This window comes from Suricata suricatta, chromosome 1 (assembly GCF_006229205.1).
Source record: "Suricata suricatta isolate VVHF042 chromosome 1, meerkat_22Aug2017_6uvM2_HiC, whole genome shotgun sequence".
In the NCBI taxonomy this organism is placed as follows: domain Eukaryota; kingdom Metazoa; phylum Chordata; class Mammalia; order Carnivora; family Herpestidae; genus Suricata; species Suricata suricatta.
In genome coordinates this window covers 134,713,207-134,740,824 of record NC_043700.1, presented here as the reverse complement: position 1 = coordinate 134,740,824, position 27,618 = coordinate 134,713,207, and the positions used below count along the sequence as shown (strand labels likewise).

At 39.2% G+C, this 27,618-nt stretch overlaps 1 protein-coding gene and 1 long non-coding RNA gene across 4 annotated transcripts; one reads left to right on the top strand and one right to left on the bottom strand.

The window, feature by feature from the left end:
• Positions 1 to 5,558: 5,558 nt before the first annotated feature.
• Positions 5,559 to 15,204, bottom strand: LOC115286515. Its single transcript, XR_003906105.1, has 3 exons — positions 15,154 to 15,204; positions 14,920 to 14,991; positions 5,559 to 5,663 (listed from the first exon to the last, which is right to left on the bottom strand). It is a non-coding gene; the product is annotated as an uncharacterized LOC115286515 (long non-coding RNA).
• A 543-nt stretch (positions 15,205 to 15,747) lies between these two features.
• CCNG2 (cyclin G2) lies at positions 15,748 to 24,794 on the top strand. Of its 3 annotated transcripts, none has more exons than XM_029944508.1 (9): positions 15,748 to 16,067; positions 16,295 to 16,394; positions 17,048 to 17,185; positions 17,802 to 17,939; positions 19,163 to 19,413; positions 19,600 to 19,678; positions 19,757 to 19,855; positions 22,035 to 22,240; positions 23,364 to 24,794. In XM_029944508.1, the coding sequence occupies exons 2-9, from the start codon at positions 16,380 to 16,382 to the stop codon at positions 23,482 to 23,484; spliced, it is 1,047 nt and encodes a 348-aa protein (XP_029800368.1). In that variant the 5' UTR covers positions 15,748 to 16,067; positions 16,295 to 16,379; the 3' UTR covers positions 23,485 to 24,794. The 3 variants fall into 3 exon arrangements, with proteins under 3 accessions (XP_029800368.1, XP_029800376.1, XP_029800385.1); XM_029944516.1 differs by having other exon boundaries at positions 16,295 to 16,963; XM_029944525.1 differs by lacking the exon at positions 16,295 to 16,394.
• The last annotated feature ends 2,824 nt before the right edge of the window (positions 24,795 to 27,618 follow it).

Below are 27,618 nucleotides of genomic sequence, written 5' to 3'. Positions count from 1 at the left end.
TTGCCACAGACAGTCCAAGTATCATTGAGTCTTCCAGAGCAGCAAGAAGAGCAGCTTGCCCCTCATCCTGCACTAATTTTGGTCCCTCTCAATGCTGGCAGCTTTGCAGATTACTTGTAAGTGGAACCTAAGTAGCCCACTCAGATACAGCATATATTACCTCTAAAACTCAAAAAGGTCCACAAGGTGCCTCTTCTTTAGAGATAGACTCTTACAAGGTACAGCAATTACCTTTCACTTTGAAGAACATCTTGAGATGTTCTGTACTGTTTGATTCCCAGGAACTTCACATATTAATGAGCCCCTGAATTTTCATGTCATTCATCTCCTATTCTCTGACTCAATATGTGTTTCTAAATCACAGAAAATACGTGCTACTTCCTCTTCAGTCCAGATCGGGCCCAACCAATGTAATGCCATCAATGCAGTAGCCCAGTGTGATTTTACATGGACTGTTGAGATCATGATAATCTTTGCAGACTACATTGTGGCAGAGAGCAGGAAAGTTGACATAGTACTGAGGCTACATCTGATAAACGCAAATGGCTTCTGGTGGCCAGTATACACTGATATGGAAAAAGATGTATTCTCAAATCAATAACTGCACACCAGGTGCCAGAGACTCTTGATTTGTTCCAGGAAAAAGGCTGCATCTAAATAGCAGCTGCAATTGAAGGCACCTGATAAAGTTTGCCGTGCTGTGCAGTCATTTGCAAGAATCCATCCAACTTCCCTATTGGTCAAACAGACAAAGTAAATGGAACATTATAGGTCTCATTACCCCTGCTTTTTGTCAAATCTTTGATGGTAAAGTTAATCTCTGAAGTTCGATCAGGGATGAGGCCTTGCTTTTAGATTACAATCCTAGTAAGGAGGAGAATTTCCAGGGCACTCGACTTGACCCATGTTTACCATAATGGTCCTAATTGTACAGAGATTCAGTGAGACCGTTGTAGAACATATGAAAGAATTATCCTGTCTCTGAGCTATCCCACCTGTGTTAGGAGAGAGACAGGTTATGTATCCACCCACTCAGTCATTGGTTCAGGGCTGTTCTCACATACAGCCTGGGCAGACTCTGGAGGCCAGAGAGAATGACCAGGGTACCTGCAGCTTCTGCTACACAGTTACTTGAACGGGACAGTTTCTGAGTTCTGTGTTGAACATGTTGAGAAGTGAATGATATCCAGTAGGTTGCTGTATTAGTGAGTCTGAAATTCAGTAAAGAAGACTTTAGCTCCTCCTCTTTACTTCCACAGCCCTGTGCTCACCTATGTGATAGGTCATTCAAATAAAACATTGTAAATGCTATCTATCTTCTTGCCTTTTGACCAGGGCTATATCTTCTTTTTTTTCTCCAGTGCCCATCATGGTACCTGGTATACAGTAGTTGCTCATTGAGTGCTCACTGAGCCATGGTGAATGTTTTTCTCCTCATTAATGTTTTTGTGCTGTTTTAGAAAACTCTTCCAGAAGTGGCAGAGTGATGACTAATATATAATCCAGTCAAGCTTCCTTTGGGCAGTAGGGAAAAACTTCTTCCAAAAGAATATTGAGGTGGTCAGAGTCAATAATTAATTTATAGTTTGTAAGCGAACATATTTCATATATTAGGATATGATGTGATGTAAGTGCATTTAACTGATTGTCTGGTACCTCAGAGTAAGGCCAAGTCATTTATTGATACAATTCCTAAAACTTAAAAGCTGGCTGATAATATTCATATAGAATTTATTATTCCCTGAGAACAAAAAATGAATTATCATCAGCAGTGGGTAAATATATGAATCACATCATTTGACTTTTCAAATAGGAATAGATAAATACAACAAACCTATAAATGAAAGGATATGTATTTTTTGGTCGGAAACAGAATGCGTGTGTGTATGTTAGAGTCACTGAAACCCAGTGATCAAGTTCCTTCAGTTGCATTAACAAATAAACAGGTGTTTGATTCCCAGGACTTGTGTAACTGGTTAGGATAAGATCAGAAGTTACCATGATTCAGTGGCTGCTGGGAACACACACTGCTATATATTTATGGAGAAATAAAACAATATCTACTTGGTGTACGTTATTGTGGTTCTGTTCTGTATGCCACATACTACAATCTACCAAAAATTTTATACTTTTTAAACGTACATCACTTTAATCTTTTTTTTTAAATGTAATCACATAAAGGGTTAGCATCATTTGGAGCCAGAATTGTCCCATACAGCTGTCTGCTTTCCCTGGCATGTTGCCAATTTGAATTTGGGTCATAGACTTCTTGGAGATGTCTGAACTCAAAGGCTATAGGGGAAAGTGAATTAAGCCTGTGAGAAGTAGCACATGGCTTTTCTCCATAGATGCCCATTTTGTCCACCTCTCAAAAACCATGGAAAAAAGACAGCTGGGTGGAGACAGCCAAAGCCATTTGTTTGTAGAAATGGGCAATAAGGAAGGACAGAGTACAGAACTGTACCTTGAATAAGAAACAGGTCATGACTGAATTGTCCTTGTATGAAATAAACAAGCAATATCAATTTATATCCAAACATTTTATGAGTATAATAGTCATTGAATTACAGTGATGTCGATCCTTGGGCTTTGCAACAATATTCTTGGCACATAAAGTTTGTTTGTATAGTTTATGTCCAGGTTGACGCAGCCAGTTAACTAAGAACAGGGGTCAGTTTTCATAATGGCAGGTTAGCTCTATAGAGAAAAGACATCTGTTTCTTTGCTGTTGCTTGGGTGCTGTCCAATTCACATCTCTCTGATGTGCAGGTCATTGATCATGTGGACAGTTCAGTATTATCTACTGTGATTATTGGAAGAATGACTCAAAGAAATTATTCTCCTGATATGGGTAATAAGTTATAATAAGAACTAATAGTCAACCTTGCTAGGTTCTCACCATCCACTCTGTGCCTAAGCTCTCCGTATGTATTATTTCATTTAATCCTCATAAAAATGATATTTCCAGATAAGAAAGAAGGCTTTGAAAAGTTAAGTCACTTGCCATGTAAGTCATAGAGATATAAAACATAGAGCTGGAGTTTGAGCCCTCTCCCCAAAAATAATATTGATAACAATAACAACAACAACAACAACAATTTACATTTGTTTAGCATTTTATGTTTTACTAATGGCATTTATATACCTTCTTTCACCTAATTTTCCCAGATGGTTTTGTTAGATAGTCAGGAGTTATTTCCTATTTTTACAAATGTGGGAATGGAGCGTCCGAGAGATCACTCAGCTAGTACGTATCAGACACAATATTCAAAGCCAAGTGTGCTAGAGGTTTCAGAATCTTTCAGCTCTTAGACAGCTGAGGTCAGGTACACGCACACTTATTGTGAAAGTAAAGTCTGTGCAGTACAAGGGATCATGTAGATTTCGTAATTGTCCAGATGATTGAGGCCCTAGCAGGCCCAGCCTCTCCATTTTTAAACATGAATGAAGTGTTACCAATGAAAATTAAAATATATGCTGCTTTAAATATGAGATCCAATACAATTCTTCAGGTGTGATACTAGACAGCTTACATTCTCTGCTGCTTATTTCATTATCTTTCCTAACCGGTGAGACACAAATTCTCCACAATTGAAGTATCTGAAAAGTATTGTTTTTATAACAATTCTCAAAATTATTAGATAGCAAAGGCCCTTGTCTTACCCCTTATAATGTCTTATCACTTAGTATTCATTTAAACTTTAGATAAGAATCATATATTTAACTAGTAATAACTGACTTTCATTATTTTTTACAGCTATTCATTAAAATTTGTATATTCTGCTGATTTTGAAATATGTCAAAATTGAATGAATCCATTGCCTTTAGCTTTAAAATTATCAGTTTTAAGTTGAAATTAATTGTATTGACAGATGAATTAAAGATTTATATTTTTAGATAAACTTGGTTTTAGATTGGTGGTAATGGCAGGAGGATGAAAATCTGGTGGAGAGAAACAATAAATTTAGTTTTGAGTAATTCACCAAAACTACCTTTTCTTGTATAGAGTCATATTTAATTAATATCACTCTAAACTGTGTATTTTATCTATTTTTTATTTAAAAATGTTTATTTATTTTGATAGAGAGAGCTTGCAAGTGGGAAAGGGGCAGAGAAAGAAGGAGAAAAAATCTGATGCAGTCTCGCACTGTCATCTCAGAGCCTGACATAGCGCTCCATCCCTGAACCAGGATGTCATAACCTGAGCTGAAACCAAGAGTTGGACACTTGAGCAACTGAGCCACCGAGGTACCCCGTATGTATTTTTTTAAGTTTATTTATTTATTTTGAGAGAGAGAGAGGCCACATGAACAGGGAAGGACAGAGAGAAAGGAGATAGAGAATCCCAAGCAGGTTCTGCACTATGGCTATGGAGCCTGATGCAGAGTTTGAACTCATAAACCGTGAGATCATGACCTGAGCCAAAGTCAGACGCTTGACTGACTGAGCCACCCAGGTGCCCCTAAACTATGTATTTTATTTATATTTTTAAAATCTTTATTTATTTTTGAGAAGAGAGAGAGAGAGAGAGAGAGAGAGGGAGAAAGAGAGAGAGACGAGAGTCACAAACTGTGGGATTATGACCTGAGCTGAAATCAGATGCTCAACCGACTGAGACACTCAGGCACCCTTAAACTATGTATTTTTAATTTGATTTCTATACAAATTGACAATTGAGAACCTCTAATCAGTGTTTTCAAATGAGGAGCATGTGAAATGGACTCTTATATTTCATTTTAAATATTTTAAAACCCATTTTATTCACAGATTCAAATATCCAAGGAGGAACATACACACAAATGCACACACGTATGCCTGTATACACTACGCACATACATGTGTGTGTATATGTAAGGTAGAAAAATTTTAGGATCTCTCTTTTTAACCAAAGAAATAGTGTTTCTTTACTCCCATGTTTTGTGTTAATAATCAAGCATTACATATTGTATTTTGGAGAGTATGTATGTATCTGCATATATGTTTATGTATGTATATATTTGTTAATTTAAAAATAAAAGCAAAGCTTTCTCTTATATGTAGAAAATAGTACTTGTATGTTTAAGTATAGTAGTCTTGAATTTTCTAGAACACAGTCTCCAAAATCTAGCAACCAGAGAACTTTTACTAAGCATCTATTTGCTCTGTGGTTAGCTTTATGTAAAGAAGAAGATGCAGACTTACAAGTCATTCTGACTCTTATTTTTAAGTACCATGAAAACAGGTAACAAGTTGGGGGGGTCGTGCCACCATAGGAACTCTCATAGAGAGCCGATGGGAGTAGAAATTAGTTCAACTATTCTGGAATACCATTGATGCCACTCAAACCAGTTGAAAACACTTATACCCTGAGACTCAAAAATTCCACTTATAGGTATTTAACAGAAATAGACTCTTGGATGTTTGCACAAAGAGATGTGTGGGGAGGGGGAGGGCATGAGTTGCAGCAGTTTTTATAAACATGATAAACTGGAAAGATATCCAAAGTCCATCCACAGTAAAATGGATACAGTGTGGTATTTTATACGATATAACATTATGTAGCAATTAAAATTGCTACGCTACAGGCAAACATGCGGGAAGCTCAGAAACAAAGTTGACCCAGGAGGACAGCAAAAGCTAACAGCATCCAGTGTTCTGAGGCTGGGCTCCCATTCAGTTTTCTCCTAAAATGGAAAACAAAACAGTCTTGAAAGAACTCACAGACTAATGTATTTAATATGAATCTACTTGCATAAAATTCAAACACAAAACAATATTTTGTTCAAGAAATAGACATAAAGCCATCTTTTTAAAGCAATTTTAGAGGAAGAGAATGGTTAACTGAAAATTTAGTATTAGAACTACTTTTAGGGAAAGGGAGTGAGGGACCCTAGCAAGGTATCCAGAGGATTCAAAGGTACAAATTATATTCTATATTTATTAACTTGAGTGGTAGATATATAATCACTTGTTTTATCATTGGTCTTTAAATTGTGTATAAACTATATATACTCTCTTGTATATACAACGTACAACAGTACAACTTAAAAAAAAACTCAGAAAAGAGACCAGCAGATTTTACATCACCACAATAACATTAGTTGTATAGGAGGGTTTGATTACAGGTGATTCCTTTTTCCACATTTTCGGTAATGTGTTTTTGTTATCGTCATAATTAAACTTTAGTAAAGTAACCCATTTATAGGGAATGGCAATATTATGACTTAGCCTAAATAAGTCATAAAATGTAACTTGAAGTAATTTTAGTTAAGATAATGAATATATAAATACTTGACAAATGCCAATGTTAAAAGAACATCCTAAAGGTAGAAATTCCACCAACATGAACACTTGAGGAGCTCAGATGCTGCTAATCTGTTCTTAGGGCGGAAGCAGCTCAGTTTTAAAAATAAATACAACATTCTGAGTTGAAGGGAGAAGATAGAGTCACACAGTAAAAGCAGCTTTTTTAAAGCAACCAAAAATCCTGTCCTCTGCACAGATTTACCAAATCTCCCCTCCCCCTCTTGATAACAAGTTCTTCCCCAGTCTTTCTTGCTATACTTTGTGCACGTCCTAGAGTTGTACAAATCACAGAGTCAATATTGAGATTTGTAGACTTGGTTCTCCCCTCCTTGGCTGGGAGCTCCTTATGGGCAGTGTCTAACCGTTGTTACTTTGTATCTCTTATTTCCACTGCTGTGCCTCCTATAGATCAGATGTCCAGTTAATGTTTATTACCTTGAACAAAGAAGCAGCAAAAAGTTTTAAATGCAGTGTGGGTTGCATTTATAAAACACATGGTTACAAACACCTGAATATTCTGGAGGCTAATCTTCATGCAGAATGAGTCAATAAGTTTCTATTATGTTTAAACATAAGATCAGATAATATTATCATGTCCATTATTACAAACAGGCTGTAAAACTCAAAACTGCTATTTTTAGCAGTGAAGATCAGAGAGCTTGACTTCCTCATGAAGGTCCTGAGAATAGGAGAGTACAACTAGCCACGGTAGGGCAATCAGAGTATTTGCTGATTACAATCTTCTGTTATTAAGACAATATTTACATATTGTAAGATGGAAAACAGCCCAGAGAGCTGCAAAATAGCTCCTTATAAGACCAATAGAAACACAGCATCAATTTTCCTCTAGCACTTAGACATTTGTCAAATGCTGATAGGACATTTTCACATGTTTTAAGTCTTTAGACATCTCCCTGCAATGTCTAAAGAAAGGCAGAGGAGAAAGCCTCTTTTTTTCTTCCCTTATTGGAAGTGGTGAAACGGTGTCCAAACAATTGGCCTGATTGTTAGAAACACATTAATCCAACATTCCAGGAAGAATTAATCCAGATAGGCATGGTCTCTATCAGGACAATTTTCTTTTTTCCTTCCTTTTCTTTTCTTTTCTTTTCTCTTCTTTTCAAATTTATTTATTTATTGAGAGAGAGAGAGAGAGAGAGAGAGAGAGAGAGAGAGAGAGAGAGAGAGAGAGAGAGAGAGAGAGAAGGGACAGAGAGAGAAGAGAAAGAATCCCAAGCAGGCTCTGCTCTGTCAGCACAGAGCCCTAGTTAGGATTCAAACCCATGAACCATGAGATTATGACCTGAGCTGAAACCAAGAGTTGGTTTTACCAACTGAGCCACCCAGGCGCTCCTGGACAATATCTTTTCAGATTAGTTTGGTATAGAAAAATCAGATTTCTCTTGTTATTTAAGAAAACAAATTACAACAACAAAAGAAAAACACATTACAAAAGTATGCAGGTGGATAATTTATTAATTTTCCTAGTAAAACATCCAAATCTAAATTGCCTTGATTTAGGCTAACCTAAAATACTGGTGCAATAATTTTACATGAATTAAGAAGAAATACACTAAATGGAGCAAGCTTATCTCCAAATCTGGAGTTTTATTCTGCTTCTTCCTGATATCAGAATCACTATGTAAAGTAGTGGTTAAGAGTGAGGGTCATGGGGCACTTGGGTGGTTCAGTCAGTTAAGCAGCTGACTTTGGCTCAGGTTATGATCTCACAGTTCATGAGTTCAAGCTCACATTGAGCCCTACTCTGGTGGCACAGAGCCTGCTAGATTCTCTCTCTACTTTTCTCTCAAAAACTCTAGTTTCTCTCAAACTCTAAAACCATTCTTTAAAAGAAAAGGAGTGTGGGTCATGGAGTCTGCTAGTGAATACTGAATCCAGCTGAATCCACCACTGTCTGGTGTGGGATCAAGTGACTTAAACTCTCTGGACCTCTTTTTCTGCATCTATGTGTTTTATGGCCATTAAAATTATGTCAATACAGATAAATCACTTACTATAATGGTTGACAGTTAATTATTGATTACTAACTGTGGATTTATTGTGAAGCTAATGAAATGTAGCTTTAGAGGACCTCACTTGCATAGGCTCTTCCTGAGGTCTCAGGATGGGCTCTAGCAGAGCCCTGAGGCCTCCTCCACCCCCACCTTTTGTTTTGCAAAAAGGAGGACATTTTAATTGCAGTCAGTTAAGGCTGCTGTCTCTCTCCATGTCAAATTCCACTGTACTATTTTCTCCTGTGTTTGGAGGTATTTGAGTACCCACCAGTATTTTGGGATCTGGCTAAGGGGAAGTTGATCTGGGGACACACCATTTTAACTATTTTTAACTTGGAAACATGCAAATATTATACTTTAGGATTGATGTCTTATTTAATAAAAACCTTATACAGTTTTTTCTTGTATGATGATATTCATAATGAGTTCTAGAACTGAAAGAAATATCTTAAGGTAGCAACAATTAAAAAAAAAATTTAAGCCATACCAGAGGAAAGACTGAATTTTACAAAATTATATAGGAGATTATATTATAATATTATCATATTTGAAAAGGTAATCAGAGAATTTGAAGCCATTAACTTTGGCAAAAAGTTTTATAACCATGCATTAAGCCATCTATTAATAATATATTGCTGCTTTGATATAAAATAATGATGTTGACAAAGATAACATAAAACTCAAAATATGCTTCTGCAATAAGGAAACAGATAAGCTAATTAATGTGTATGGTCAATTTTCAATGATGTCCTGAAGTTTTACAGCTCATACTGTGAATAATGAGAAAGATCACAAAGATCTTCATGAGGGGAAAAGGAAGACAGAAGAGTCAGAGTTGAGAAAGATTTGAAGGTTCCAGGAAACTGGCTCTGAAGATAAAGAAGGGGCTACAAGCCAAAGAATGCGTTGGTCTCAAGAGCTGGAAAAGGCAAGGAAATGTATCCTCCAAAGCCTCCAGAAGGAATGTAGCTCTGCTAACACCTTGATTTGAGCCTGGTGAGACTCATTTCAAATTTTTGACCCCCAGAACTATAAAATAATACATTTGAGTAGTTTTGAGACACTAAATGTGTGGTGATTTGTTATAGTAGCAATATGAAACTAGTATAGAAACAACGTGAGGTAGTTCATAAAAGGAGATGCAGTGTTCCCCCGAGTTTCTTCAAGCCTTGTCATGATGCTGTGAAAAAACAGACCACAGAGAAAGGCCGCACATGTAGGCATTCTGGCCACCAGACTCAGCCCAGCCCATAGTCAGCCCCTCCTCCAGAGACGGGAGGGAGTGAGCTGCAGGACGGCTCCAGCCCCAACCACCATCTCGGGGCAACTTCATGAAGGACCGAGGAAGGACTGACTGCGTCACTGAGCTCAGCTCAACCGGCAACTGTGACTGATGGTAATAAAACTGTTATTTTAAGCCACTAAGTTTTAGAGTGATTCACTGCACAGCAATAAATAACTGGGATAGTTAATACATGTCAACTTTAAAACATTTACAATTTTTCTTGATTTGCTTCATCTTAAATATTCACTTTCATATCTGATTTTGTATTTGTTGATCTTTTCTCCTAGAGAGAATTCCTCCAAATTGCAAAGCTTCAACCTCTCCTTAAAAATTTTTTTTAGTTCTGTTCTTGCATGTAGACAGAATTTTTTATTCAGAATGTGGTTAAAAAGCATAGTAATATATGTAACTAAACAGACCTGAGGATCTTTGAAATTATGCAATCTTTCTTTTTAGAAATTAAAAAAATCATTCATTTTGAAGACACTTTAAAATAACAAAAGCAAAATTTAGGCTTATATTACTTACTAATATCAACTTCAATGTCAATTGCCTTTTCATCTGAAGTCAAAATAAGAGATAATTATTTTCACAGAAAATGAAAACTTCCTTTAGGATTAAGATGATGTATTCAACAGATGTCTCCTAAATGAGTCTTAAATTTTTTTTTAATGTTTTATTTATTTTCGATACAGAGAGAGACAGAGCATGAGAGGGAGAGGCATAGAGAGAGAAGGAGACACAGAACTGGAAACAGGCTCCAGGTTCTGAGCTAGCTGTTAGCACAGAGCCTGACGCGGGGCTCGAACCTACAAACGTGAGATCTGACCTGAGCTGAAGTCAGAGCCCTAACCGACTGAGCCACCCAGGCACCCCTCCTAAATGATTCTTTACTGACAGTATCAACTTCCCAGAGCACTGTGATGGCAAGAAAAGACAGGAAATATCTGACTTAGGTTATGGTTCTTGGAACAAATCATAAAAGAAGAATGTGTTATGTAAATAATAATGTACAATGTCCCAGAATGCAGCCTGGACCACTTAAAATATATTTGCTTTGGGACAGACATACCATTTTGAGATAATCATCTCTGATTTCAAGAATTGCCAAATTAACGGTTGCATGCTCCTTTATCAGTCTCTCCATGCTATGTCAAAGCTATTCCGTTTATTTCAATTAACTTTTAGCATAACAGAAAGAGTTCTGGATGCTACAGTAATGAGTTGGGACACTGGGGTCAAATGTGCTTTGAGTTTGAGGGTTTTCAGAGATAGTTTTTATAAGACTAACTCACTTACAAGCTAGTAGAACTGGGAGGGCCCGACCTGGCTGGAAACTGCTGTCATTCCGAAGGTCTCTACCATGCAGCTAAGTTCCACAATTCCAAGGCTGAGCACATCACCATTTGGGGATTAACTGTATTATGAATATCACTAGCCCTTGCATGGATAAACACTCCCTTCGAAAGATACAACATGCTTCTGTCATGGACAACAACAACAACAACAACAAGTTATCTATATAGTAAATAGATAGTAAATGTTGAATTTGCTAATTTCAGATTTGGGGGCTTGTCTATGAGAAAGTCACAAAGCAGAATATATGAGATGTTGACTAATTTATTCTGATTGCTTGAATAAAGGAATTAATTGTCTTCATATAAAATCATCTAATTCTTTCAAGTTCAGATTAAAAAAATGAGGGGCGCCTGGGTGGCTCAGTTGGTTGAGCCTCCAACTTCAGCTCAGGTCACGATCTCATCATTTGTGGGTTCGAGCCCCACGTTGGGCTCTGTGCTGACAGCTCAGAACCTGGAGCCTGCTTCAGATTCTATGTCTCCTTCTCTCTGCACCTCCCCTGCTCGCCTCTGTCTCACTCAGTGTCTCAAAAATAAATAAATGTAAAAAAAATTTTTTTTTAAATGAGCAGTTGGTTGAAAAAGCTGAATCACCTCAAGATGGCACCAGGTTAGTTTACACCTTCCCTGTTCCTTTCCTCCGGCAAGCATTCCTGTCCCCTTTGCCAGGTTATGCTAGCCAGGTTAATTTACACAGGAAGTTTGGATCTGCAAAACACCTCAATGACAGAAACTGGCCAAGGCTTAGAGCCAGAAATAGTGCATGAGGGGAAGAGGGAGTGTGGCATTATGTCAGCTTTACCAGTCCTCATCCTGAGGTTGTTTCCTTTCAGGGCTGTTTTCTATTAGATTCCTTTGATAAAGCTTGGGATGGTGCCTTCTTTTCCCTCAAGAAGTCACAGCATTGTGAAAGTCCTGACAGCATATATAGGTGTATATAGTAAAAGTGCTTTTACAAATGTTTCTATGTAATCTTTACATATGAAGAAGAAACAGCTACCCCTTGGTGATTATTCCTCCCCTGCCTTTTTGTTCCAGATTAGAAAACTGAGGTTCAGTATAATTCACATTATTCAAGGTATTTAAAGTGCTATTTCTACTAAGTAAGGGGCGCTTGGGTGGCTCAGTCCATTAAGCATCTGACTTCGGCTCAGGTCAAGATCTCACAGTTTATGGGTTCAAGCCCTGCATCCAATTCTGTGCTGACAGCTTAGGGCCTTGAGCCTGCTTCAGATTCTGGGTCTCCCTCTCTCTCTGCCCCTCTCCCACTAGCACCCTGTCTCTGTCTCTCTCTCTTAAAGATTAAATAAACATTAAAAATTAAAAAAAAAAAAAGCTGGGATTCAAAGTCAGGCATTCAGATCCCTTGGCTAGGGCTTTTGCCCTACACCTCAGATGTACCAGGGCATATTTTAGGACTGTGTTTTATTTACCTATTTGTATATCCCTGAGGCCTAGTACTATGCCTGGTATCTAGTATAATTCGTTAAATGTCTGTTAAATAAAAAGTTAGGATTTATTGTTTAAAACCATCATTTGTAAGGAGAAAGATGTTATTAGAAAAGCTGTATAGGGATTTTGATGTCTTACGAAGTTCAGGGGAAGTCCAAGTACAAAGCACCAAGGGGAGCAGAGCAGCAGCTGCGTGGAAATACTCTATTTTCTTCCCAACGTAGATGATTAAGTGCTGAGTGGTTTGAAGGACACTCCTCAGGAGTCAAGTATTCGCTGAATGAAGGCAGTGTTTCTGTGGGTGTGCTCCTGTTTATTTCCTGCTCTGCGCCCACTTTCTAGTTTCACAGTTTCAGATGTCATTGAGGACAAGTTCCCTGTCTGATCTTCACAGGGTTATTGGGGACAGAGTACCCCCAATCACACTGCACCCCTGTCACTGTGCTGCAGAAGACCAAGTATTTTGTCATGAAATAAATCCCCTCAAAGTCCTTGGACTTTTTTCTTTTCGTTTCATTTTTCTTTTCTTCTCTTTTCTTTCTTTTCTTTTCTGAGCTGTCAGCATAGAACCCGACACAGCTAAACTCATGACCTGAGCCTAAGTCAGACACTTAATCAATTGAGCCACCCAGGTGCCCCAGGGACTGTCAGGTTTCTGATTTCCTGTTTTGTATTTGTGCCTAATGCAGGAAAGTCGCCCCCAAGAAAGCTTAGAAAAGACTGAAAGGAAGCTAATAGGTACCCAGAGGAGAATATCTTTTAAATAAGTAAGACCCACAGCTGCAGCAAATTAAACTAAAGTGGTAAGGACAGACAAATGGAGCCTGGAGAAAGTCTGTCATTAAAAATTTTTTTTAAATTTCAGTGGTTCAGTCTGTTAAGTGTCTGACTCATGATTTCACCCCAGGTCCTGATCTCATGATTGACAAGATTGAGCCCCACATTGGGTTCTGCATTATAGTGAGGAGACTGCTTGGATTCTTTCACCTCTCACTGCCCCTCCTCTTCTCTCTCTCTCTCAAAAATAACTTACTTAAAAAAATTAAAGATTAAAAAATAGAGACACCTGGATGGCTCAGTTGGTTGAGTTTCTGACTCCTGGTTTTGGCTCAGGTTCTGATCCGGTTCAGGTTCTGATTCTAGGGTTGTGGGACTAAGTCCTGCATCAGGCTCTGCACTACGCATGGAGCCTGTTTAAGATTCTCTTTTTCACTCTCTGTCCCTCTCCCTCAACCCTATCATACACATGCTCACTCTCTTTCTCTCTCTAAAAAAATAATTATAAAATAAAAACATAAAAGCCATATTAATTGCCAAAAATCAGAACAAAAGGGGAAAACTTGCATCATCAGAATATCATCATTGTCAAAAGGAGGTGCTTTGAAAAAGAGGATGATGTAACTACTTGTGCAATATTTTTTAATGATTGCTATTTCCTTTATCTTAAAAAGGTAAGAGGATTGAAGTGGAAAATGGGCTCCATACTGGACAATTTGATCAGTCTTTTCTCCTTTACTAAATAGAGACTGCCAGGAGCAGGAAATCGAATACAATTTACCAAGCTTTCTTGTCTTACTTTTAAAGAACAGCTCATCATTCAAAAGGCTGCCTCATAAAAGTTAAAAAAAAATTAGGAGATATCATATAGTATACATTTTGTATAACTTTATAACAGTGATCTAAGTCAAGGACGATTTCTTGATCTCTTTATTTTTGCGTTATACCATCTCTATTTTAAAAAATCTTCCACCACATAATTTTACATTTCCTCTTTCACATCACTTATTTTCTACCTTATGTTCCTTTTCTACCTTCTCCCTCCTACTTAAAGAAAGTCCCCAATCTCCTTCATGTTTTGGCCTCAAATTCTCCTTTCTCTTGAGGTGTATGTTTTCTGTCCAGCTGCCTTCTGTCTCTCTCTGGAGCCTCTTTATATATCTCAACGAGCTGTTACCTATTCTAATCTTAACTTTATCTTCCATGTTAGTTGCATACCCTCCTTATGTTTTTCAGCACAGATTTCCAGCAAAAAGTTTATGCCAAATAAAAACAATAGTTTTAATCTTTAAAAGATCACAGGCATTACACAAAATTTGTGTACTTGGCTGACTGGCAGGGAACTGACAGAGAAAATAAAATATAAATGTTAGAAGGGAGTCTCTTACACCCCTCAAAGACATTCTGTGTGATGGTTTTGTTTCTCTGGCCTGAGGCAACCATTGCTTTGCTTTTTTTGCTCTGCCTCATTAGAGGTGTCTCCTCTTAATAACGTTAATTATAATGGACAAGAAATTATAATTTATGGGTGACTGAGACCAAGAAGCCTCTGGGAGTCTTCATTAAAACAACAGCACAATGACAACCTCTGGAGGCATGATATTATAATTATTAAAAGTTTATGTGCCTTTATCAATATGCACAGGTTAAGTTTTGTTTTTTTAATTCTCTTGTACATGGAAAAATCTGAATGCACATCAAAGTAAAAAGAATAGTTAAAACCAACACTCTTGTACCCATCACCCACCTTCACGAACTCAACGTTTTCCCAATCTCGTTTCACCTATCATCTCCATTGTTTCCGTCTTGGTAAGAAAAACTTTAGAGAAATGAGAGAGATGATAGCATTTTACTTGTAGATATTTCAGTAAACACTCCCAAAATTTTATAACTTGATTAACATAAAGCGCACCCGCATAACAAAAAAAAATGTTTTCTGGCTATTATGGCTCTTGAACGGTAATAGCTTAGAGTGGCATACCCCCAGGACTCGTGGAGGTAAGGGTGGGAAGGACTAGACCCCCGGGTCTGGTCTATAAATTCCTCCGGAACTAGAAGGCATGCGCAATCCAGACCCCAGAGTTGCTAAGGCCTCAAGGAAGATAGAAGCTCTGGATATGATGAAAGCCAATCAGAGGGCTCAAAGGCTAATCAGTTAGCCAATCCGAATTCTATAGTGCATCAGATGCTCAGCATTCTGATCTCTGTACCAGTGTCCAATCGGAGAGCTGGCTGCTTTGGGCGGACTTTTCAAAACAGCGAAAACAAAACAAATGGAGACCTTTAAAAGGTGCAATGCGACCAGAAACATCTCCTTCCGCCTCTCAAACCTATCACTCCCTTTCTTTCCTCTCACCGGATCAATCTCGGAAAGCCGACGCCCAGATTCCACCCTCCGCCCTGAGACCGCGAAGGAAGGGTGGCTCGCCAAAGCAAAATCGAGCTGAAGAAGGCACAAATCCATCTGGGGGACAGTAGTATGGAGTGGGACTCTTTTTCAAAGTCTTTGGCGGAAGCCGCGGATCCCTCCGCGGGGAGTCACGTGCCCCGCCCCCTTGGGGGCGTCGAAAACTAAAAACAAAAACAAGGGATTTGGTTCCGCCTCCGCTGTGGAGGCGACGGTGCCCGCAGAGGGCCGGGGCATTAAGGGCCGGCACTGCGTCCCGGCCGGAGGGTGGGCGCACGGGAAGCGGGATGAAGCTCCGGCTGTGAGGCCGAGGCGGAGGTGGCTGTGGCTGTGGCAGTGGCAGTGGGGGGGAAGGGTCCGATGCCGGTCCGGGGACACAGCTGAGGCGGCGGGTGCCCGACCTCCGGAGACAGGTTCGGACGTCCCCGCCGCGCCAGTCCTCACCGGACCGTGACGCCGCGGGCCGGTGGAGGCTACTCTCCGGCACGGTGAGTGGGCTCGCCTGGGCTCGAGGGTTCCTTTGTTCGTGGTTGGAACTTGATTGAGGGATGTGGGAGTATCCGTTCGGCCCCGGAGCCACTGCGGTCCTACCCTCAGCCCTGCCTCAGGGGAGTGGGCGCTGGAGACGGAAAGGTGTTGGAAGAAGGAGTGGTGAGTCAAGGAGGCTGACTGAACACAATTCTATGGTTGTACTCCCTCCCCCATTTTGTCACAGGGGCTCGCTGGGGTGGTGCTTCCTGGATTGACAGCCCCAGGACTCCGCACAGTTGAGGAACCTGGCATCAGTGGATGGACGTGTGATGTCCAGGCACGGGGTGGGCTGGACTTCTGTCCCCCAACTGGGTGGGCCACGCCACTCCATCACTCTCTCGGATCGGTGTTTTGCCACTCGGGTGGAGCGGGGGTAGACTCTGCCGAAGCGGTTGGAGAAGGCTTGGGGGCTGAACTCCAGCGAGAGGGGCTTCAGGAGCTGGGCTCCCCGGGCGAGGCGGGGCTCGAGAGTCTCCTCCCTCCGGTTCTTTGTTCAGTCGCGAGACTTTCTCTCCCCTCCCCCTTATTGTGTAAAGCGCCCACTCCCAAGACCCGCTGCCTTAGGTGCCCCGGTGCTTTCTGCAGACAGAAGCCCCTCCCCACCCCCCCACGGCTTCAGGTGGGGCGGACCTTCCGGACCCCGCTGCCCCTGGACAGTTTCCGGTTTGGGAAACCGCGGGGAGTCTGGGGCTGGCCGGTTTGACCCAGCGCTGGCCGGCGGACGAGAGCGCGGCCCCTCCTCCTGCCACACCTCCCTGGCGGTGGGGGAGGTTTGCGCTGGGGTTCTGGAGGACGTGACTGATCCCCTCATCCGCTCCTAGCCAGGGGTGTGCCGGGGCGTCTCTCGCTTGAGGTATTGACACCAGCTCTTTTCTGCCCACTCCCCACCCCCTCCCCAAGATACCTCCTCTAACTGTGCTTGGTGTCTTTGCTGCAGATGAAGGATTTAGGGGCAGAATATTTGGCGGGTCGTGAAAGGGTCCAGCTCTTCGGATTGTTGAACTTCTATCTAGAACAGGAACAGAGATTCCAACCTCGAGAAAAAGGGCTGAGCTTGATCGAGGCTACACCGGAGGTAAGCTCCCAGAAAAGATGTCTTGCTCAAACAGCTGATATAGCTTGGAAAAGGGTAACTTTTCAGTTGAATCAAGATTAAAGACTGCAAAGTTTCTTAAGATAAAAATTCTTTTTAGAGTATGAAGGTAAATCTTACGATCCTATGCACGAATGAGAGTGATACTAACTAGAGAGGTGTGTCTTCAAATGTGGTACCCCTGAACCTGCAGCTTCTGGGTGGGTGTTTCTTATCTCGGAATTGAGTAGTTTTGTTGCGGAAATAGCCTTTGCCCGTGAAATACTTCGTAGTAGGGTCTTTGTTTTCTTTTTAGAAAAAACAAAAACCTAAGTAGTCCATTATAAGGGAGTTATATTTGCTATAACCCCTGGAAGTGTGACAACAGTTCACTTTATATTGGATTTCTGAAGGTCTCTATAATGTATATTTTTAAAAAGCAGTGCTGTATATACATATTTTGTGTCTGAAAAGGTGTGTAGCATTAGTTAAATGATTCCACTCTTTCCCCCCATAGTCTTAAAGGTTAAGGAAAAAAGATTACCTTATTTGAATCTAACTGTGTGTATTTACCTAGTTCTAAGAAAGTCCTAACTTTGACTCTTGGTTTTTATTGCAGGATGACAACACTTTGTGTCCAAGATTGAGAAATGCCAAAGTAGAAGATTTAAGGAGTTTAACCAACTTTTTTGGATCTTGCACTGAAACTTTTGTCCTGGCTGTCAATATTTTGGACAGATTCTTGGCTCTTATGAAGGTATTGAACCAGTCATTCATATATGTACACACACACATATATATACTTTAAAATTTTTTTTAATTTTTATTTCTTTCTTTCTTTTTGAGAGAGAGAGGGGAGAGAGACAGAATCCCAAGCAGGCTCCACACTGTCAGCATGGAGCCCAACACAGGGCTCTGAACTCAGGAATCCATGAAATCATAACCTGAGCCAGAATCAAGAGGCAGACGCTTAACTGACTGAGCCACCAAGGCATCCCTAAACCTAGTGTGCCGCACAGTGCTAGCATACAGGGGTTCGATAAATGTTTGACAAGTGAATGTAATTATGTCACTATACAGAAACATTTTTAATTGAAATTGTGATCTTGCCAGATTTTGTGAAATCTGTGCCAGATTAAGAGATTACATAAGTAACTGTTGGATTTTAAATTAGGTTTTGCTGTACCTCTTCTGTACCTTCTCTTTGCAGATGTTGGCAAAATGAAGAACACTGTTTATAGGTATTCCCTATATGCGTATACAATCCTCAAAATAAGGTTTTCACATTTTCATCTGTCATTATGTTTCTCTTGGAGTTTAGGTATTTTAAATACTGAAAAATGATAAATGCAAATATAGCAGGATGTTAAAGGTGACCTACTGCCTTCCCTGTGAGAAGTCTTGTCAGAGTGGGGAACCATAGTCTTACTAACCAGCTACTGTTAGAAAAATGTGGCAGTTCCGCTGCCAATAGGATTGCTGTCAGCTGTTGGGTCAGTTTTCAGGGCACTGAAAAGAAAAGGGCAGCCATCTGTCCATGGCAGCTTTTACATATGCTCTGTGCTGCACAATGATGCAGTATTTCTCTTGGGCAAATTTGCACCGAAATGTAGGATGACATTTAGAGATAAATAGAGAAGAAAATAAAAAGTTAAGTCACTTATATTTATTTTTATATCCAAAGAAGTATATATTTTCTTTGGGAGTTGAAAGGCTTAATTTATTTTGGGGGAGATTGCAATATAATGAATTTCATGTTTGAAGTACAAAGTATAATTCAGTGTTAGAAATGTAGCTTTTGAATTTGCATTAAAATTACTTAATTTAAATGTTTATAATGCTTCTTTAAAAAGGGGAAGTTAAGTCAGTTTAAAATTTAAAAATGATTAATTATAATCATGAATAAGGGTAAGCAAATGTTGGCTTTACTGAATCAGAGTGACAGTTATTAGAAGCAGCTTTTTGTTCTTTGCTTTTCAGGTGAAACCTAAACATTTGTCTTGCATTGGAGTCTGTTGTTTTTTGCTGGCTGCTAGAATAGTTGAAGAAGAATGCAACATTCCCTCCACTCATGATGTAATCCGGATCAGTCAGTGTAAATGTACTGCTTCTGACATAAAACGGATGGAAAAAATAATTTCAGAAAAATTGCACTACGAATTGGAAGCTACTACTGCCTTAAACTTTTTGCACTTATACCATACTATCATACTGGGTCATACATCAGAAAGGTCAGTGGGGTTAAAAGTAAAAATTTTGTGCTTTAACATTGTAGCTAACAGTTGTAATGCCAGTGAAATTTACAGTTTTACTTCTCTAAACTTTCAACTTGGACTTCCAACAGCAAGTTTTTAAAATCATTTAAATCTCTGGAAGGTTAATAAATAAATATTTTGTTCTATTTTTTCACTGTATAGGAAAGAAATACTGAGTCTAGATAAATTAGAAGCTCAGCTGAAAGCTTGCAACTGCCGACTTACCTTTTCAAAAGCAAAAGTAAGTTGATTTCTTGCTTATATATGTCTCACTGTTTCTGTTTTGAATTTTTTTTAATATTTTTCTTTTTTTTTATAGCCTTCTGTGTTAGCTTTGTGCCTTCTCAATTTGGAAGTGGAAACTTTGAAATCCATTGAATTACTGGAAATTCTTTTGCTTGTTAAAAAACATTCCAAGGTAACTGATCTTCAGTTCTTATTCTTTAAAGCAGACTTGTTACCTAGTTAGATTTTACTCCTATGGTGATTTAAACATTAAGTAATGCCTTATGGGCCTCTTACCTTTTCCACTTTTTTTTTTTTTTTTTTTTTTTTGCATCTCTTATAAAGTCCTCAAAATGCAGCTTTGACCCAGACACCATTAAAGTGGAAGGGAACCTGATCACTTAGCCGGGCTTCTTTCTATGTTCATATGTTGTGTCTTCTCCGGTATTCTCACTCATTGGTAACAGTTGTCTACAGTGCAACATGCATGTTGTTCAAAAATACATACTAGGAAATAGACTTAGTAAATACACAAATGGCAGCCCATTACATCTGTAGGGCTGAATCATTATCCCATTAGTAGCATTACCAAAGTAACTTCAACCATGTATTTGCAAATCTCTTAAGCCAACCCCATAAGTGTTGCAGTAAAGGATGTTAGTACTAAAAGGAATGCCTCAGGGTTCTGTTAGCACAGAGGTAGGGCAGACTCCGAGAGGCGCCATGACTGGGAGTCTGATTGGGCTAAAAGAATCTTAGACAATGAAAGTTTGGGTAGCAAAGGCTTATGGCCAGGAAGTTGGTGGGCTAGAAGGGTTTGGGAATCATTCTTAAGGTCGGCGTATAGTTGGAATGCCTAGGTAATAGTCACAAGCCAGGAGTACGGAGATCCAACTTTTGGGAAGCCAAGCATGGAAATGAGATGAGTCATGAATGACCAAGATTTGAAACTAATGATGGGGAGAATGTTGATACCATTGAGGGAAGCTTGAGAGAAACGAATTTATGATCAAAGAAGTATGATTTTAGGTGTTCGTAGATCTTTCAGGCAGGTAGGTATTTAGCAGATATTTGGCAGCCTGGAATAAAAACTCAGACGATAAATTGTAGTTGGAGATGGAGATTTTAAATTTCTCAAGAAGAAATAATAGTAGAAACCGTAAGAAACTGGGCATTCTTCGTTTAGGGGTCAGTTGGAACTCTGGGTTTTCAGTGTTGGTGGCTTTCCACTTAGGAGTCCAGTGAAGGAGGGTACACGAGACAAGAAAGTGCACTGTCAGGTTGGGAAAAAAGTTCCCAAGAAGGAGGTGGTCAGCAGTATTGTATTTTGATGAGAGGCCCAGTGTAAAAAGAATTGAAGGAGGCTCTTCTATACCTAGAGAAGATGTCAGTAGAATGAGAAGCTAGTGGTGGAAGCCAGATTGCAAAGGGGTTAAGATGTAGCTGGATTGGGTGGAAACGGAGACCAAGATGATATAAAATTACCTTCTGTTTGTGGCAAAAGTATTTCTGAAGTGTTTTTTTTTTTTAGCAGATAGATTCTAGCTTTCATTTAAATAATGAACTTACTAGTTTTATCCAAACCTTTTACAATGACATTATCTGGAAGTAAGTGAAAAATGACTCATTGAAATAAATTGGGGCACTCCCCAGTGGCGGAGGAACTGTGCGCTTCTGGGGAAATTCCTCTTCTGTCAAATTGCTAACTTCTCCATTAGCATATATGTGGTATCTTTAGCAATCCAAACAATGCTATGTCACAGAAATCTAAATCATGTTAAATTTTATATTTTCACTTCTAAGTGTAACAGGAGACACTTAACAGAGGAACATGGGGGAGGAGAAGGGGGAAATAGTTGAGAAGAGGGAGGGAGGCAAACTATGAGAGAGTCTTGAATACTGAGAACAAACTGAGGGTGATGGGCCTGGAGGAGGGCACTTGTTGGGACGAATACTGGGTGTTATATGGAAACCAACTTGACCATATAAAAGAAAAAAAAAGGAAGAGACTTGAAAAAAAATAAATCATGTTAAGTTCATTTCATTGAGATCATTAAGGAATATACTTAATAATTGATTGATTTGCAGATCCAATGTTTTTAGGTCAGTGTATTTTCTTAAAATAGGCAAAGCATTTTATTAGGTTCTGTGTAAATTATTTGTACCTGGGGTGCACTTCCCTTAAACCAGTGGTTACCAAATTTTGACTGCTCATTAGAATCACTTGTGGAGCTTTAAAAAATCTTGATGCCCAGCTCACATCCCACATCAAATAAGAATATCCGGTGGTGGGAGCCAGGCATCAGTATATTTTAAGCATCACATGGTGATTCTAAGGTATTTAACATCTTCATTAAAATATTTTTTTCCAGGTTAATGACACCGAGTTTATTTATTGGAGGGAGTTGGTTTCTAAATGCTTAGCCGAATATTCTTCTCCTGAATGTTGCAAACCAGATCTTAAGAAATTGGTTTGGATTGTTTCAAGGCGCACAGCCCAGAACCTCCACAACAGCTACTATAGTGTTCCTGAGCTGCCAACAATACCAGAAGGCAGTTGTTTTGATGAAAGTGAAAGGTAAGCAGGTTCCTTGACAAATTAGACCTCTCCAGAGTAGGGAACACTGATTTTACACTCAAAGTGGAACCTGGGAATATTACACAGCATTAGAGAAAGCCAAGAGCATCATCTCTTCGGCCGAGAAAATGAGTTAGAGGTAGTTTTATTAAAATAGATGAGGATTTAGTAATATGCTCCCAACCCCCCTTTTTTTCTTTATTAAAAAAAGCAAAACATGATGCTCATATTCCATCACCAGGACTTATAACTGGAAGTTTATACCTTTTGACAACTTTCATCTATTTCACCCCTGCCTCTGGCAACCACCAGTCTGTTCTCTGCATCTATGAGTTCTGGTTTTTGTTTTTGCTTCATTCTTAGATTCCACATATAAGTGAGATCATATAGTATTTGTCTTTCCTCTCTCTGACTTACTTCATTCCCTCCCTTTTTGAAAACTGGTTGTTTCACATCTCCCTTGCTCCGAAACCTAGTTTAAGAACAAACAAAACCTGAAATGGCATTACCAGCTTTTCAGGGTTAGTATGGATTCCTAACATGGTGCTATAGGTTAAATGACCGGAAAATAGAGAGACCACTACCACGAACGTAACAGACTTACGTAGGTATTTTTATGGTTTTTTCAGATGCTGTTGTCTTGTTCAGAGTTAATTTTTGTTCATAAAATGAATACTTTTATTAAATTTGATTATTTTATGGCCTAGAGATAATGAGAAGTTTTATTTTCATAGTTTACTGGTTTCTTGGTTTGATATTTGTGAGTATCAGGGATACAATTACTAATGCAAGAAAGATCTCAAAACCATGTGATTGAAGATATATTGTCCTTAGTCTCCATTTACTGGATTTAAAATGTTTAGGATTGTAGTTCATTGCTAAAATGTATCAGTTTGGCAGATAGTAATTTATCTAACTCTCTTAAAATCTGTATTTTCTAAGGAGATTGCAATAGATTACCATTCATTTTAGGAAGTCTTTATAGGTTAAATTTTGTAAAGTTTAAATTTTGATACAAAACCCTGAGACTAGAGATATTCATTTAGCAGTTTCATTTAGCCTGTGAAACCTTTAAGTATTTTCTAAATAATGTAATCTTCTTTGTCTCTTTTTCTCCCTTTAGTGAGGACTCTTGTGAAGATATGAGTTGTGAAGAGAGTCTCAGCAACTCTCCTTCCAGTGATCAAGAGTGCACTTTCTTTTTCAACTTCAAAGTGGCACAGACACTATGCTTTCCATCTTAGAAATCTAATTGTTCTGTGTCAGAATTTAAAGTGTGTACAGGTTTCAAAGCAATAAATGGGGGAGTAGGTAGTTTCTTGGTCCATCCCCCATCTAGGCAGAAATTGCATAGACTGGAATACCTACCTTCTATTTATTATTCAGATCAGATCTGGCCTATTTTCATATTTAATCCTAAGCCATCAAATGGGTTAGTGCCTCGTAAGCAATTAACAATGTTTCACACATTGGCACTTTATTTTTCTCATTGATCTTTAGCTACTTGGGGGAGGAGGGAAGGTGCTTATACCTTCAATTTACTACTTTTCAAGAAGATTTTTAAAGATGAATAGTGCAGCTTATCTTAAACTTTTTATAAAGCCTTCACGTGTCTTTCTTTAAACAGATTGGGAGCGTAAAGTGCTTCCTCAGCAGGGACATTGGATAATCCTTTAATGGTTTGTCATAGATCTCCCCTACTCTCCATTCTCAGAACAGAGAATATACTCTTAAATGTCAGACATTCTTTTTGTTGCTTTATTGTTGTTTCCTATATGATCACTCTCTGATGCAGACTCTATAAACTTAGGAATTATTAATAGTGACATTTCTGTGAGGTTTAGTATATAATGTGTTGAGGTTTTTGCTAAAGCAGAAATCATTGACAGGCTAGGATTGTTAGATAGTTGCATTTCTAATGCTTAAGTATTGTCAGACTATAGTATTATTTTAATGTTATTAAAACAATCCATAATCTATTAGTTATGCCTACACCTGTATGAGAGCGGTGCAGGCAGTTGGAGAGAAATAGGTAACTGTGGAATGGTAAATGTTGATCTTAGTAACATATTTTATTTTGTTTTTTTATATTAAAAAAAGTCTGCATGATTATGTTTTATTCCCTTTGTAATTCACATTTCAAGATTATTGGTATTAGTATATGTGTGCCAAGACTGAACATGAAGTAAGAAAAAAAAGGAAGTGTTTGTAGTATTCTAGTTTTCAGCATATGTGTGGTTGGTACAGCCATGAGAATAGGGATTTACAACTCTGTACACTTGAGATTTTGTACAGAGAATTTTTTTTAAGTTTATAAATTGTATATGAAAATGTAAATCTTTTAAAATGTACATAAAAATACTGTATTTTTTTACCTTGTGTGTGGTAGTTTAGTCATTGCATGTAAATATAATTTATTGTGTATTCTGTATTATAAACGATACCTTGATGACTTTTTAAATGGTAAGTCAGCATCCACTGGATGTTTTCTGAAGTGGATCTTTTTGAAGTAATGATAGATTACAATTCAAAATAAAAATATTAATGAATTATACTCTTTGTTTGCAGTCTTATCTTAACTTTTTTTTGGTAAAAAGAAACCGTGCTTGTTGTATTTCAGTGGGAAGGCTTGACCTGAGGCTGGAGTGTCTCCAAGGTAAGCTCTCACCTGGTTACCAGAAGTCCTCTAGGTAGTATTTATTCATCATAATTTGGCCCTCAGCCTTGGAGATACTGAAGGCAAATCTGTGACTTGAGAATTGAGCTCTCTCTGGGGTGGACTTATATTAAACAAACGAGTGATGTATTGACCTGAATGCCCAATAATTTATAGTGAAAGGCAACAGGTATCAAGTACACCGGAATACTCTGGTCAGGAGATTGATACTTGCTTTTTGCAAAGAAGGGTGCTTGGCAAGTAAACACAAGGAGTGTTACTGTGACTGACCTGCCAGCTCTGGCTCTTTGGACCTCTTTTTTCAAGACGTAAGCTTGTTTTGAAAGTCATGGTGGGGTGTGTGTGTGTGTGTGTAGGGGCACATGTTACCCCTCTAGTTAATTTTGTAGACCTTTGTTTTCTCTGGTTAAAAAGTAAGATCTACTAATGTGGTTTTCCTTTAATACTAATGCCTCTTCTCCCTTGGAGACAGAGCTTGTTTTCCTAACCCTCCTAGGGTGACTCTTGGCTTGAGGGTGACCCTCACCTTCTTACGTAATTTGGGTAATAGACAATATATTCTGCTTTCAGATTTTGATTTGTAGAAACATAAAAGGTATTGTGGCTTTCCAAATCTCGAAACCCTCTTCATTCAGTTCCTCCAGGATTTTACTGCTTTGCTTACTAGAGGCTCTTACTGTGCAAGTCTGCACACATGTTTTCATCTGTTCCCAGTTCTGGTTTTCAGTATAATTGGTCTAGCCCTCTTTCAGAGCTCCCAGCTTGTTTTTTCACAACTGGCCACCCCACTTGGAAGTTTTTGAATACTCCCAAACCTGCTGTTCCTGTTTGTTTATCTTGGTGAATAGGTGTCCCATCTACTCAAGTGATATCCACATCTCCTACCTCTCTACTGGTGGTTTCCATTTATCATTTATATGATTTCATTTATACTGTATGGCTCTTAGCTCTACTCTGTCTCCTCTTTTCTGCCACTGGCTTGGTTGAACCCTGTACTTAACCCTGTACGTCAGGGTCGCTCCAGGATCTTAGTCATCTCCTAGGATGTGGCGTGTATACTTAGTTGCTTCGGCTGCTGCATGTTGTATCACTGCCTGGTCCCTTGGTCTCCACCCATTTGGCCCTCAGGAAGAAAGATTGAACAAATAACATGTTTTAATCCCCTGTCAAAGTCAGTTAATATTCGGGTCAACTATAGAGAGGCTGCAGAATTCCTCTCATGACAATTTTAATTTTTTTTTTTTTTTTTGTCAAAGATCTGACTTTTCCCTTCAATTCCTTTTATTTCAACACTAGGTTCTAACATGATGTTCCCCCTTGCCTCCTACCTTCCCCCGTGCTCATACAAATTGCCAGCTTATTTAGACAACCCATTTTTACCAGCTTCTAACACGGACAAAGACCATGTACTTTGCATTTGTCATTTTTGAACCAAGGTTTTCTAATTGTACCAGGAATTGGTCAACAATCTACTGTTTTGTGTTTTGCAAGTCAGGTTGTGTGGTAGATAGTTTCCTTATAGCTAATGATTCTTCCCATCCCTGTGCATACATGCTGCTCTTTCCATCAAGAGGTGGAGTCTGTTCCCCTTGAATTTCAGCCGGCCTCGTGCCTGGTTTTGCTTACCAAAGTGCAGTGCAAGAAGTTTAGTGCATGTCCAACCCTAAGGCTTTAAGAAGACTGACAGCTTCCCTTTTATCTTTCTTGGAGGCCAGCTACCATGCTACAAAGACGCTCAGGTTAGATTACTGAACGAGGAGAGGCCTGGGGGGGCGCGGGGGGGTGCTTCTTGAGGATGAGAGCTCATCTTGGACGTTGCAGTGCCAGCTAAGCTTCCGGCTGAATGCAGCTTGCGCCGGTGTCCTCAGCTGTAACACGCGAGGAGCAGATGAACCACCGGCCCAACCCACTCAATCCACAGACTCATGAAAACAACGAATTGTTTTAAGCCACTAGGTTTTGGGGTGGATTTGTTATACAGCAAGAGTTAATTGAGAAATTAACCTGTTATTGAGAAATTGAGAAATTGCTTGTTATTTATTGCCCAATGGTGATTGTCTCTGAGTGGTGACATTGTAAGTATTTTTCTCTATAATACTGCTTATCTGTAGTTTGTTTTTTCCTTTAAAAATGAATATGTTAGTGTATTCACAGAATAAAGAATGAACTTCAAAAAACCCACACTGATTATATCCTTTCTTTGATTAAAATCCTTAATGGCTTCAAATTGCTCCTTCACATGAAGTTCAAACTCCTTACCAAGGCTTACCAGACCCTGCTTGATTTGATCCTTCTCAGCCTCATCCCTCATGGCAGCCACACACACATTTCCAGCTCAATTGCCTCTTTTTTTTTTTTAAAGTTTATTTGTGAGAGACAGCACGAGCGAGACGGGCAGCGAGGGAGAAAGAGAATCCTAGGCAAACTACATTCCAATGCAGGGCTCGAACCCACAGATCGCAAGATCATGACCTGAGCTGAGGTCCGGCACTTAACCAACTGAGCTACTTAGATGCCCCAGCCCGATTGCCTTTTACTCCTATTCATGATGCTTTCCCTCACCTCAGTGAGTTCATGCAGGCTCGTTCATCTGCCTGGAATACCTTTTCTGTCATCCTCATCTGGCAAATCCCTACCTTCCACCTTCAGAGTCATGTCATTTATTCCCCAGATATTTGAATGCCTCTTGTGTGCGAGGTAC